Raw genomic sequence first — 14,723 nt, forward strand, 5'->3', positions numbered from 1 at the left:
CATTCAGATCTGGTTCTCGGCGATCATCCACGTCACAAAAGGCAGTAGTTCGAGAGAGAGAGAGAGAGATCAGATCTGAGATCTACACGAGATCATACTCTGGATCAAAGCTTGGCCTTTGATCCCGAGAACTAAGGGCGATTATTTCCTTGGTGAATTAATCCCCCCCGGCTATTATTTCCTTCGCGAAATAATACCCGTCAAATCGTGTAGATCCGACCGAATCTAGATCACGCGGTAGTCCACGGATTAACCCCGGCGTTGGCAAAGAACCCACACAAGCGAGCGACCGCAAAACAGGAGCTCGTGATTCGTTCGAAAGGAAAGTTGTAATCTTTTTATTTTTCTTTGATTTCGTTGTAACCGGATCTAAAAAAGATCGGATCTTTTGTAACTAAAAAGCAATTACTTGAGATAACAATGAATTCAATGAAGGCAATTTTCACCGCGAACAGTAGGGAGCGCAATATTTTTTAATGATTGATCTTCGTTCTGGTTATCATTAGCAGCGGGTTCGGGAGATGGATATTCCCAAGACCGCCTTTCTGACTCGATATGGGTCCTTTGAGTTTTGGGTCATACCATTTGTGTTGACCAATGCACCCATGGTATTCATGGATTTGATGAACCAGATCTTCCGTCCATACTTGGACCAATTCGTAATTGTATTTATCGATGATATTCTCATCTATTCAAGATCAGAGTCGGAGCACGAGCAGCATCTCCGTTTGGTCTTGCAGACTTTGCGGGAGCATCAGCTATATGCTAAGTTTAGCAAGTGTGAGTTTTGGATTTCTGAGGTCAAGTTTCTTGGCCATGTTGTCAGCAGAGAGGGCATAGCAGTAGACCCAGCTAAGGTTTCAGCAGTGCTTGATTGGGAACCGCCGAAAATGGTTACCAAGATTCGTAGCTTTTTGAGGTTAGCCGGCTATTACAGGAAGTTCATTCAGGACTTCTCGAAGATTGCGATGCTACTTACATGCCTTAAGAGGAAGGGCGTATAGTTCACTTGGAGCACGGAGTGACAGATGGCCTTTGATACCTTGAAGGCTAAGTTGACTACGACGCCAGTTCTTACTATTCCGAGTAGTGACAGGACATTTGTTGTATACACGGATGCGTCGTTAGTAGGTTTGGGAGGTGTTCTGATGCAGACTCAGAGAGTAGTAGCATATATCTCACGACAGCTAAAAGTACATGAGCAAAACTGTTAGACCCTAGAGGGGGGGTGATTAGGGTCTTATGCTAATCTAATCTGATTAAATGCCAATTAAAATTAATTAACAAGTTATCCTAGCAATATGAAATACAACAAGATATGTGAGCTAGGATAAGCAATGTGAACAACAAGATATATCCTAACAAGAGATATAGGCAATGTATATGCAAGGATATAAAACTAACACAATGTGATATATCCTACCAAAGAGATATACAATATGATATATGCAAGGATATGTAACTAAGGGTGATATAAACATAAACAAGATAGTGGATCATATAAATAATGAGCTATGGACAATGTTGATATAAGATATGAACATAAATATAAATGAACGCCAAAGCACACTCAAACAAGCAATATGATCACGGAGTTCGGACCTTCCGTCCTACGTCTCCGCTCCCCACTCCCGGGGAGAAATCCACTAACACAATCCGGTTTGGAAGCCGGAACTTCTTCTACACACTCGGTTTTCTAGCTAACCGAAAACTCTACAACTCACACTCTTGCAATCACACTCTACACCCACTAAGTGTTGGACCTAGCCGTGTCTCCCTCAAGTGCTCGGTTACAACCTCTCCCTAGGCACGTCAACCGACGCCACTCCTCTTGGGACGATCCCCGACTCTCACCACACACTCCTCACTCGGTGTACAAGTGTATTACAAAGTGATTCTCACAATAAGCACAATATAACAAATGATTGTTCTCTCTAACAAGATGAGAACTCAATTAAGCTCACTCTCAATGTCACAAACCCACAACCCTAAATTATACTATGAATGTAAATACAATAAGCTCAAAAGGTTGTGTGTGAACAAAGAGATATAAATCAAAACTAAACTCAATGTAGTTCTAGCTTAATAACAATGATAATCAAATATATAAAAAAGCTAGAAATAGAGTTTAGAAAACTTCTCAATATATCAAGAGTTGGAGGGAGAATAGTTGAATGCCCAAACACCAATAGATGATCTCCTCAAGCTCTTGTAGAATTGAATCACAAAAACAAACTCTCAATTTGCTTAAAAGCTTTTTAAACACACTTAAACCAAACTAAAACCCTTGTTAAAAACTTTATTAAATTCGGTCGACCGGCGGTACTGTAGCAGTGCGTATCTATCTTGTAAAATCAATTTAAAATAGTAAATGAACTCTAAAAATTATGAACTTTTGTGGGAATATTCTAGACATGTAGAATAACATGTCAGAGAAAGAATTTCCGAAAAATCTTTTCACAGTTGAGAGAAATAAATGTTTGAACACAAAAATACAGTTTCTGAAAATCTGCTGTGATACACGATTTTGTAAAATCAATTAGGCATAGTAAATTAACTCCGAAAATAGTAAAATTTTGAGGAAAGTTTCTAAACATGTAGGTAAACATGTCAGAGAAAGAATTTTTCAAATATCACTTCCCATTTGAGAAAACTCATCAGTTTTGTAAAACATGCACGAACATGTGCACGAACGAAAACGTGAATTTGTAAATTCCTTTAAACATAACAAATCAATTCCAAATTTGATGAAACTTTGAGAAATGTTTGCAAATGATATTTTGAACATGTTACAAAAATAATTTTCCAATTTTCATTTTCCAATTGTGAAATCTCATTATTTTGCAAAAGTGTTCAAAACATGAAAACCCAAAACCATGCATGTATATATATAACTATATATATACATAGAAACCAAATACGTGTGTGTATATAATATTGAGCTTAAGGTACTTCACACACATAATATAAAATCTAAACTAGATTACCCAAGCTTGATCTTGATCTTCATTGTAGCTCACCATGCATGTATATATATAACTATATATATACATAGAAACCAAATACGTGTGTGTATATGATATTGAGCTTAAGGTACTTCACACACATAATATAAAATCTAAACTAGATTACCCAAGCTTGATCTTGATCTTCATTATAGCTCAACTTTGTACACATGCGGATGAAGCTTGAACTTGATCTTTAACTATTAATTGCATGTTGCTTCACTCCACAATTCCGCCAACCTCCATTTGATATCGTCGTTATGGCGCAATCCATCCATCCTCCAACAACGTTGTTTATCTATAATATAAATTGTTTGTTAAACATCATCAAAACAAGAAGGCCAACAATCTCCCCCTTTTTGATGATGACAAACAATTTACAAAACGAAGTATATGCATGAAGGAAATGAACATATACAAGATAATACACATGCATATAAATGTATACTCACAATATTTCTCCCCCTTTGACAACATCAAAAAAGGGGACAAAAAAAAATAAGAGAGCGAAAGCTCCCCCTATCATAAAGCATAGGTGAGTATCAAACAAGTATAGGGATTGTTCCCCCTATCAAAAAGCCATATAGGATATAAGCAATAAAAGATCATGGCATAACATGTGAGTAAGCATAAAAAATATGCTAACAATCACTCACATTCAAACAAGATAATGAGAACACATAAATATATCAAGATGAACATATTGTCTCATATCATAAAAGCCAATGTATAAAATAGATTTATGAAATCAAAAGAAGAGAAACATGAGAATCATGTAAAAAAGTTTTCAAATGAAAACAAGTCAACCAATTGAAATCATAAATCAAAGTTTAAATCATAAAACCAAATCATCATTGATTTTCAAAAATCAAGAGAGGCAACTATATCTAGCTCTTGAGCTAGTATCAACCCATATAAACATTTTAGCACCCGGTAAACAAGATTTGGGAATAAACACCCAATAAATCCGGAGGGTTATATAAACGTAGTCCATTCAAAACAAATCTTTGATAAAAGAATTTTAAGAGAGGCAACAATGTATCAAGCTCTTAAGCTTGTTCTAACCCATATAATCATACTAACATCCGGTAAACATGATTTGGGAATAAACACCCAATAAATCCGGAGGGTTATATAAATACAAACCTCTCATCAAAAACAAAACTAAGAATTATGAAAACATAAGAATTTGACCAAAGAAAATTTGTTTTCATAAAAAGTTTCAAAGCATAATTTTCAAATAACCAAGAAAAAGGAAAAAATAAGAATACTAAAATTCTTGGTTTAAAATTTAAATTTGTTTTGGTACCCAAGAACTCTTGGTACCAAAAGATTTAGGGACATGACCCCTATCAATGAAGCTCAAAGCCCTAGGGTTATGAACCCTCTTGGGCACATATGGTGCACTAGCACGGTCAAAACAATATTCATTCAAATGACCCTTCCGATTGCAATTTGTGCAATGAAAGAGATCCATTTGTTTTTGTGGACCATTAACTCGTGCACGGGAATCATTTGCAAATAAAGATTTTCTTTTAAAATTATTTTGCAAATGAGAAACATTCTTAAACAATGGTCTATTTGGAACATATTGCAATTTAGAAGCTTTTTGTATATCAAAACAAAATTTAGCAAGATGTCCAAACCTACCACAAACATCACATTTAAAAACATGTGGTCTATTGGAAGCATTTGTCAAATGAGATTTTCTTTTCAAATCAAAGCAATATTTGGCCAAATGACCAAAACGACCACAATAATCACACTTGAACACACTAGCATGCTTATGATGAACTTTGTGAGAATGAGCATGTGAATGTGTAAGTGTACAAGATGAAGAAGCTATATGAGATGCACAAGGAACATTAGAATTCTTATGTTTGTGTGCATCATAACAAAACTTAGCTAAATGACCTTGACGGCCGCAAATAGAACACTTATAAGTTTTGCTATACATGTGTGCATAATGAGTGGATGATTTTGACTTAGTCTTGGCACACATGTCCATAAGCCTCTTATGATTATTAATGCATATTTTCAAAGTTGAATCTAAAGATGAAATACTATTTTTCATAAGATTCAAATCTTCATTTTTAGGCACATATGCATTTTTAGAAGTAGAACATAAATAGTCATTTATAAATGAAGCAGTGTTATTTTTTATGTTCTCTACTTCTAACATGGCATCAATCTTAGCATGAGATAAGCTAGAAATGGATGATGATAATTTCTCATTTTCCAATTTTAACATATCATTACTTTCTTTAAGAGCAACATTTTCTTTGGAAATGATATCAAAATTGGAAGCTAGCTTCTCATGATCGGATTTTAAAACATCATGCTTGCTTTTTAAATCATTAAAATCATTTTGCAATTTGTTATAGGCATGCAATAATTTTTCACTAGCACAAGCAAGTTCATCACTAGATAAATCATTATCGGGTTCGAACTCGCAAACCTCACTAGGGCTATCGCCTAGTGGCCGTGTGCATGATGAAGCTCTAATATTACTTGAGGAAGAGTCCGCCAGAATCCTTTGGATCTCCTCCAAGTTACCATGATGTGCTTCTATGAATGTCCACAATTTGTAAGCACTATCAAAATAAACAAGCTTGTTAGAAATAGAAGAATCAAGTGCATTATGCATATATTCTAACACAATCTTGTTCATGGTAAACAATCTTTTGTCATTTTTACTCCACTTGGATTTTTCCATAGTGGGTACAATATAAGCATTATTAATAATTTCCCATAAATCAAAATGTTTAGATCTAACAAATAGTTTAAATCTAACACACCATTGGGCATAGGGGAAATTGTCTAATCTAGGAGCAACACTAGAATCATAGCCTAAACAAGATGCATCATTCATATTCATAATTTGTAAAAATATGCAAGCAAGATGCAAATGCAATCAAAACAAGATTAGCACAAATAAGATAACTTGGATCTTTAACTCAAGGCGGTTAGACCTTAAATCAAAGAGCACCAAGCTCTGATACCAATTGTTAGACCCTAGAGGGGGGGTGATTAGGGTCTTATGCTAATCTAATCCGATTAAATACCAATTAAAATTAAATGAACGCCAAAGCACACTCAAACAAGCAATATGATCACGGAGTTCGGACCTTCCGTCCTACGTCTCCGCTCCCCACTCCCGGGGAGAAATCCACTAACACAATCCGGTTTGGAAGCCGGAACTTCTTCTACACACTCGGTTTTCTAGCTAACCGAAAACTCTACAACTCACACTCTTGCAATCACACTCTACACCCACTAAGTGTTGGACCTAGCCGTGTCTCCCTCAAGTGCTCGGTTACAACCTCTCCCTAGGCACGTCAACCGACGCCACTCCTCTTGGGACGATCCCCGACTCTCACCACACACTCCTCACTCGGTGTACAAGTGTATTACAAAGTGATTCTCACAATAAGCACAATATAACAAATGATTGTTCTCTCTAACAAGATGAGAACTCAATTAAGCTCACTCTCAATGACACAAACCCACAACCCTAAATTATACTATGAATGTAAATACAATAAGCTCAATAGGTTGTGTGTGAACAAAGAGATATAAATCAAAATCAAACTAAACTCAAATATAAAATCTAGCTTAAGAACAATGATAATCAAGCAAGTTTATAAATATAAAGCTAGAGTTTGAGTTTAGAAAACTTCTCAAGATCAAGATGGAGAGATGGAGATTTGAGGCCCAAACAATACGAGAATCCCCTCCACTTGTGAAAGCTAAAACTGCTTTAAACCAAACCCTTAAACAAGCTTAAACTCCTTTTTAAAACCCTTGTTAAAAACTTCTTAGAGAGTGTGAAAACTGAGATCAAAGAGGGTTTTTATAGCCTCCAAAACCTCAGACCAAAACCCCTTACAAAAAGACCAAAAAACCACCTGCAACGGCTCTAAAAAGAGCCGTTGGGACTCCAACGGTCGACCGATGAAAATCGCGGTCGACCGGAAACAAGGTCAGAATCGCAGGAGACGTCCAGACAGTCCGTCGGTCGACCGGCGAAAATTTCGGTCGACCGGAGGTACTGTAGCAGTGCACATCTGTCTTGTAAAATCAATTTAAAATAGTAAATGAACTCCAAAAATTATTAAATTTTTTGAGAATTTTCTAGACATGTAGAATAACATGTCAGAGAAAGAATTTCTGAAAAATATTTTCCTAGTTGAGAGAAATAAATGTTTGAACACAAAAATACAGTTTCTGAAAATCTGCTGTGATACACGATTTTGTAAAATCAATTAGGCACAGTAAATCAACTCTAAAAATATTAAAATTTTGAGAGAGGTTTCTAAACATGTAGGTAAACATGTCAGAGAAAGAATTTTTCAAATATCACTTCCCATTTGAGAAAACTCATCAGTTTTATAAAACATGCACGAACATGTGCACGAACGAAAACGTGAATTTGTAAATTCCTTTAAACATAACAAATCAATTCCAAACTTGATGAAACTTTGAGAAATGTTTGCAAATGATATTTTGAACATGTTACAAAAAGAATTTTCCAATTTGCATTTTCCAATTGTGAAATCTCATTATTTTGCAAAAGTGTTCAAAACATGAAAACCCAAAACCATGCATGTATATATATAACTATATATATACATAGAAACCAAATACGTGTGTGTATATGATATTGAGCTTAAGGTACTTTACACACATAATATAAAATCTAAACTAGATTACCCAAGCTTGATCTTGATCTTCATTGTAGCTCAACTTGGTACACATGCGGATGAAGCTTGAACTTGATCTTTAACTATGAATTGCATGTTGCTTCACTCCACAATTCCGCCAACCTCCATTTGATATCGTCGTTATGGCGCAATCCATCCATCCTCCAATAACGTTGTTTGTCTACAAAACATAGGAATGCATAAACACTAGACAAACAACATTAGTAATAAATTGTTTGTTAAACATCATCAAAACAAGAAGGCCAACAAAAACTACCCCACTCATGATTTGGAGTTAGCAGTGGTAGTATTCGCGCTGAAGGCATGGAGACACTACTTGTATGGAGTTCCGTTCGAGCTATTCACAAACCATCAGAGTCTGAAGTAACTTTTCTCCCAGAAGGAACTTAATCAGAGACAGCGGTGATTGATTGAGTTCATCAAGGACTACGAGTTCGCGATTCAGTATCATTCGGGGAAGGCGAACGTCGTAGCAGATGCTTTGAGTAGGAAGCATCGACATCAGGTTGCGGCTTTGAGGTGCTCGTTGTATCGAGAACTTCTCACTCTTAGCCAGTTCGATTTTAAGCCAGAGATTGGTAGGACCAGCGCATACTTGGGAGCTATATCAGTGCAGCCATCTTGGAGGGACAAAGTAGTCAGAGCTCAGTTAGAGGGCTATTAGATTCAAATCCGGAAGGAAGAGATTTCCAAAGAGCCCGAGGATGATTGGACCATTAGAACAGATGGAGGCCTTTGGATGAAGGGTCGATTGGTCCAGCTAGTGTAGAGCTGAAGAGGGAGTTGTTGGATGAAGCACATCGTTCCCGATATACAGTGCATCTAGGAACCACTAAGATGTACAAGAACCTGAGGAGACACTATTGGTGGAGTGGTATGCGTAGGGAGATTGTAGAATATATAGCTAAGTGTTTTACCTGCTAGCAAGTGAAGGCAGAACACCAGAGACCAGCAGGAACACTTCAACCTCTACCCATTCTAGAGTGGAAGTAGGCAGACATTTTTATGGATTTCATCGTAGGGTTGCCGAAGTCGAAGAAGGGGAACGACTCAGTTTGGGTGATAGTAGATCGGTAAACAAAGTCGGCATATTTAACTCTAGTGAGGACCACTTATACCGCCGAGAAGTATGCGAGGATATTTATCCGAGAGATAGTTCGACTTCATAGAGTTCTAGATATGATTGTATTGGATCGAGGATCAGTTTTTACCTCACACTTTTGGAGGAGTTTCCAGGATTCATTTGGCAGCAGATTATTACACAGCAGTGTATTTCACCCTCAAACAGACGGTTAGATAGAAAAAGTGAATCAGGTATTGGAGAACATGTTGCGGGCTTGTATCATTGACTTTCAAGGCAGCTGGGAGGATCATATTCCATTGATAGAGTTTTCTTATAATAATAGTTATCAAGAAACGATTGGTATGGCTCCGTATGAGGATTTGTACGGGAGGCCCTGTAGATCTCCTATATGTTGGGCAGAGCCAGAGGATAGTTTGTTGCTTGGACCAGAGCTTGTGAGGCAGACTACCAAAACGGTAGTATTGATTAGGGAGCGTGTTCTAGCCGCTCAGAGTCGGCAGAAAAGCTATGCAGATCATAGACAGTGACTTTTAGAGTTTCAGGTGGGAGATTTTGTCATGCTAAAGATATCGCCGATGAAGGGTGTGTAGCGATTTGGTAGACGGAGAAAGCTTACCCCAAGATATATTGACCCATTTCAGATTTTGGAGTGTATTGGGGATGTTTCATATAGACTAGATCTTCCAGCATCGATGTCTAGTGTGCACGACGTATTTCATATTTCTATGCTCAAGAAGCACTTACATGATGAGGAGAGACAGCGAGTATTGGATGCTCCGGAGATTGAGCTTCAGGACGATTTGACTATGATTAAGATCCCAGTTTGTATACTTTCTAGAGAAGACAAGAAACTTAGAAACAAGGTGATTCATTTGGTGGAAGTTCAATGGAACCGGAGAGGATCTGAGGAGATTTCTTGGGAGCGCGAGGAGGATATGCATCACGACTACCCATACCTGTTTGAGCAGGTAGATTGTTTGGATTATGTTTTCTTATGTTTTATGATGATTTTGGATAGTCATATTTATCTTTAACACTAGGATGGAGGTTGTAACATTGAGTTGTGCATAATTGAGTTCTCACCTTGTTTAGAGAACAATCATTTGATTTGTGAGCTTTAATTATGGAGATTCACTTTGTTTTAGACTAGTACACCGAGAGGAGTGTGTGGTGAGAGATAGAGTCAGTTACAAGAAGAGTGGGGTCGGTAGTAAAGCCTAGAGAGAGGTGGTAATTTCGAGTACTTGAGGAAGGACATGGGCTAGAGACCAACACTTAGAGGGTGTGGAGTGTAGTTACATTGTGAGATTATGAACGTTGATCCGTGAGCGTAAAAAACCGATATTGTGAGGTGTAAACATTATTCGAGTGAGCGTAGAAAATCCGGTTGTGATAGTGAAGATCTCCTCGAGGTGAGGAGTGGAGACGTAGGTCGTGGGGACCGAACTCCGTGATCATATCTTTTGTTTGTGATTGCATTGGCCTACTAATTCCTGTATTCATATCTTATATCGCCTTTGTGTATTACGCTTCATATTGCCTATCACATTTGTAGATTATTTATTTCACCCTTGTATTAGTTTATATATCCTTGCATATAATACACCATATATCTCTTTGCTAGGATATATCACTTTGCTCATATTGCTTATTCTTGCTCATAACACATTGTATATCTATCTTGTAAGAATAGTTTGTTGAATAAGTTTTAATTGGTATAAGATCGGATTAGATTAGTATAAGACCCTAATCCCCCCCCCCACTAGGGTCTAATAATAGTAGGGGAGCTAAAGTGTTAAATAAAAGAGGAAAGCTTACGACCTATTTTTAGTGAGAGGAAGTCTCGATCCTTTCGGTGAAAAGCCATGATGAGGTTAATTGAAAATCCAAAGTGTATTAGGAATTTCACTAGTCAAACCACTATATCATCCATTCCTAGAACATCACATCATCAATCGATATATACACTTCATTTTGCTATTGATGTCTTGTTGCTATCAACTTATTATATCTTTCTTGAATGCTAACCTTTCATTGTATTGTATTTATAGGTAATCACATTACTTCAAGTACTAGAATTGCTTGCAAAAAATAGGAAGAAATATAATGATCTCAATGAGTTAGAGAAAAATTTGAGTGATGGTGGTAATGGCAGCAATGAAGCTGAATATGAAAGTGAAAAGGAAGATAAAAGTGAAGAAGATGAAAGAAAAGAGCAAGATAGAGAGGATGAGGAGGATGGTGATGATACAAATGATGGGAAGGATGATGATGACAATGATACAAATGTCGGGGAGAATGAGGTTGAGGATGATGAGGGCAATAGAGATGAACAAGGAGTACAAAGTCATGAAGACAATACTAAAGATAAAGAAACAAATGAGAAAGAGGAGAATGCTAGTGAAAGTAAATATAGTCGTGGATCTAAATCGAAGAGGAAGGAAAAAAAAAGATGAGATGATTGTGGAAGAGTGTAAAACCACGTAAAATACAATGAATGAGTTTTTATTGTGAAATATATGCCTATATCACAGATGAATGTGATAGCAAGTGTTTGGAGATCAAACAAGTTTATTTATGTGAGAGAGAACAAGTGTAAGACCAGCACACAAACAAACATGCACAAACAGGATTTTTCCTGTCCTGTCGACCGTGGCGGTCGACCGCACAACGACCAGACAGTTTTCCCAGTTCGTGTCATATTGGGTTTTGGGTCGGGTTTTTGGGTTCATATATATATTATTATATCCGGGAGATCCTCTTCTTTATCAGCCCAAACCCTAGCAGCCTTCTTCTCCCCTCTTGCAAACCCTAACCCCTTTCTTTGGCGTTTCTTTGTGGATTTTGGAAAGTTTGAGCGAGATCCAGCAGCTTTCAGCGAAGGAAGACTTTTTTACAGCATTGTTTAGGTTGTTCATCACCCCTTAGGCAAGTTTCATCTCGCCCAATCCTATACCCCTGTTTTTAAATGATTTTAATGATGTTTTCATGTGATTTGTGAGCCTAACATGCTACTTTATGTATAAAGATAGATCTTATTATTTTATATTACAAATAGAACAAGTTTTCAGTTAATAAGATCACCCACGAATTTCTTAATGTAGATCTAGATCTGAACATATTTTACAATAAGAGTTTTGAAAGAAAAATATTTGTTTTCAAAGGTTTCGACATGTTTATGTGTGTTTAAATATGTTTTGATTTGTCTATAGTGATTAGACTGTTCTTCACATATTTTTGATATTCTAAATCATGTATTTAGGGTTGTTAGTGTATAATCACGTCACACACAAAGATTAAAATTAAACCCATGTAGAACAGAAACCTGAAAAAGGTTTCTGCTTCTACGCGATCGACCAGGGTGGACGCGACGGTCGACCGCGTAGCGTGCACAAGAAGTAGTAGGCTTCTGCTTTGGTCGCAGTCGACCGTGCTGGGCACGGCGGTCGACCGCTTGGAGCACAGACAAGCAGAGACTTTCTGCTATCTGTGCGGTCGACCGCGATGGGCACGACGGTCGACCGCTGGGGATTTTTCTGCATTGGTAGGTTGTGCATAGGTTTGTGTGGTTGGCGAGATACCTAGGTTACACGGGATTGTTATACACTGAGATTTGTGCACATGAGTTGACTACGGACATGAGTCTTAGATATATTCATCGGGGTATGAGAGTGAACAGTATATATGTTGGTTTTGACATTATTCACATGTTATAGTCCTCGTGTTGGACTATAAGCTATTGAAGTCCTTGTGTCGAACTATAAACTATTAAAGTCCTCGTGTTGGAATATAAGCTATTGAAGTACTTGTGTCGGACTATAAACTATTGAAGTCCTCGTGTTGGACTATAAGCTATTGAAATCCTCATGTTGGACTATAATCTACTACAGTCCTCGTGTTGGACTTTAAGCTGTTGCAGATTTATGTATTTGACATATGACAGGTCATTGATAGTATGATTGGAGATGGAGTTATTGCTCCACATTGTAGCTTTTAGATTTGGTATTTAGCTATTTACAATTTAAGCTAAGGGAAACGTACCTATGCTCGTGTTGTAAATTTCTAAACATCAAACCTCCATTTTATTTTACAATCGATGATTGACTATCTATATGTGTCAGCTATTTTTTTATCCTTCTAGCCCTTCCCCCTGGGTTGGTTGAGATGTTACTCGCTAGCGCTTGATGCTCGTTGTTTCCCCTCTTTCAGGTAACGAGCCAGATGCACGGAGAGCCATAGCTTGATGGAGTTGCTCTAGTTGTTATTTATAGTTATTGTTAGTAGCTTATGTCAGAGCTCCACAGTAGATGTATTTATGAATATTTGAGTTATTATTTTAGTTTTGTAAAGGCGATGTGCCTTAATGTTATTTCATTTGATTTCCTATGTCGAGACACTTGTATTCAGCTCAGATGTTTTCTTTTTAGAGAGTTATGTATTTATATTAGTGGTGATGATTTTCTTCAGAGTATCTGTTATTTAGTATTCCTATTGTATATTCTCTCTTACCTGTTTTGTACCTTCACCTATTGTTGTTTCCACTAGATAGGTAGTAACTGTGATGGTAAAACATGTCGTAGCATGGTGTTTGGTACTTGGCAGGTTTGACATTCTTGATTTTAGCTTGGACTACAGTCTGTTACTCGATTACATGTATGTCATCTTCTTATTAGAAGGACAATTTCTGATAGTGTAAGTTCCCAATCTTTAATAATTTTTGTATATTTCAATATTTTAGTTATAATCATTTTATTATGCATAATTTTTTCAGTTAGTTGATGGTATGAAGAGAGATTTAAGATGAAGATTCAAACAAAAGGGTGTCCAAAACACATGCACATCACAGGATCATTCTTTGCTGTGAGTATTAGGAAAATTTACTATCATTTAGATTATTTTTTTGGTTAAATATTATGGTTATGTGTTAGTAGAGAGCATCTACAAGATAATCTTGGTCATTGGTCGAGACAACTCAAGGGTTGACAGCTTCCACATGCTTGCTTTGAAGAATGCAAAAAGATTATTTTTCTATTCATAGCAGTAGTCATTGGCATATATTGGAATTGATTAAGTCTGAGAAAATTTTTTTATCACTATTCATCATTCACATACATTAAATATCTTAATGATGCCAAGAAGTTTGTGAACAATTTCTTAGCTTGCATAACGGATGAATGGAAAATAGAAAATGTACATGGGTATAGTATAGAAACCCAGCAGGTTCCTCACCAGGATAGGTATGACTATAACTTAAAATGTATTAGTGTAGTTTTCTATAAAATATCATTATTTTATCTTGTAATCATTGATTGTGGTATTTTTTTGTGCAAAAGCTTAAATTGTGGTATTTTCATGATGGAGTCCATATATTCCATCATCAATGGCACAACTCTATTAATTCATCAGAACGATTGTGAACTTCTAAGAGCAAAGATCGCTATTGCATTTATATCAGAGGAATCATAAAATCTGCTAGAAAATGCTTTTACCCAAGAAGTAGGCTCTGAATATATATATCTTGGATGTCCTTATTGTTGAAATTGTGCAAGAGCTTAAATCTGTGCACTTGATAGTTTCATTTTGTGTCGATTTTGTAGTATGCTTTCTCTACCTTGAGACTCGTAGCACTTCCTAAAGAAAGAGCGAATGATCATTTTATACACAAATCTTCTATAGCGGATCTTCCAGAGATCGTTTTCGTCTGTATACCTTCATCTAAGGATGCTCTCGTCTTAATGACTCTCACACTTTTCTAGGTCAAAATTTGATCTTGTCCAATCATTTTTTTGGCAAGTAATTATTCGTTTCGCAAAGCAGGGGTAACTCTCTTTTCTAGAGATATTTGAGGAATGGGTCAAGTATAATTTCTATTACATCTTATTTGATCTTAATCTGTCATTTAGGGACAAT

At 36.7% G+C, this 14,723-nt stretch overlaps 1 protein-coding gene across 1 annotated transcript; it reads left to right on the forward strand.

Annotated features, from left to right (window-relative positions):
* Positions 1,029–11,269, forward strand: LOC109826641 (prostatic spermine-binding protein-like). The gene is made up of 2 exons (XM_020393662.1): positions 1,029–1,193; positions 10,865–11,269. The coding sequence occupies exons 1-2, from the start codon at positions 1,029–1,031 to the stop codon at positions 11,267–11,269; spliced, it is 570 nt and encodes a 189-aa protein (XP_020249251.1).

The sequence above is a fragment of the Asparagus officinalis genome, chromosome 10 (genome assembly GCF_001876935.1).
Source record: "Asparagus officinalis chromosome 10, Aspof.V1, whole genome shotgun sequence".
In the NCBI taxonomy this organism is placed as follows: domain Eukaryota; kingdom Viridiplantae; phylum Streptophyta; class Magnoliopsida; order Asparagales; family Asparagaceae; genus Asparagus; species Asparagus officinalis.

Bases quoted from the DNA above. Each gene is read 5' to 3' on its own strand.
- LOC109826641 (XM_020393662.1), top strand. From the start codon at position 1,029: ATGGCCTTTGATACCTTGAAGGCTAAGTTGACTACGACGCCAGTTCTT. The intron at 1,194-10,864 runs GTACATGAGCAA...TTGTATTTATAG, and splicing joins ATATCTCACGACAGCTAAAA to GTAATCACATTACTTCAAGT.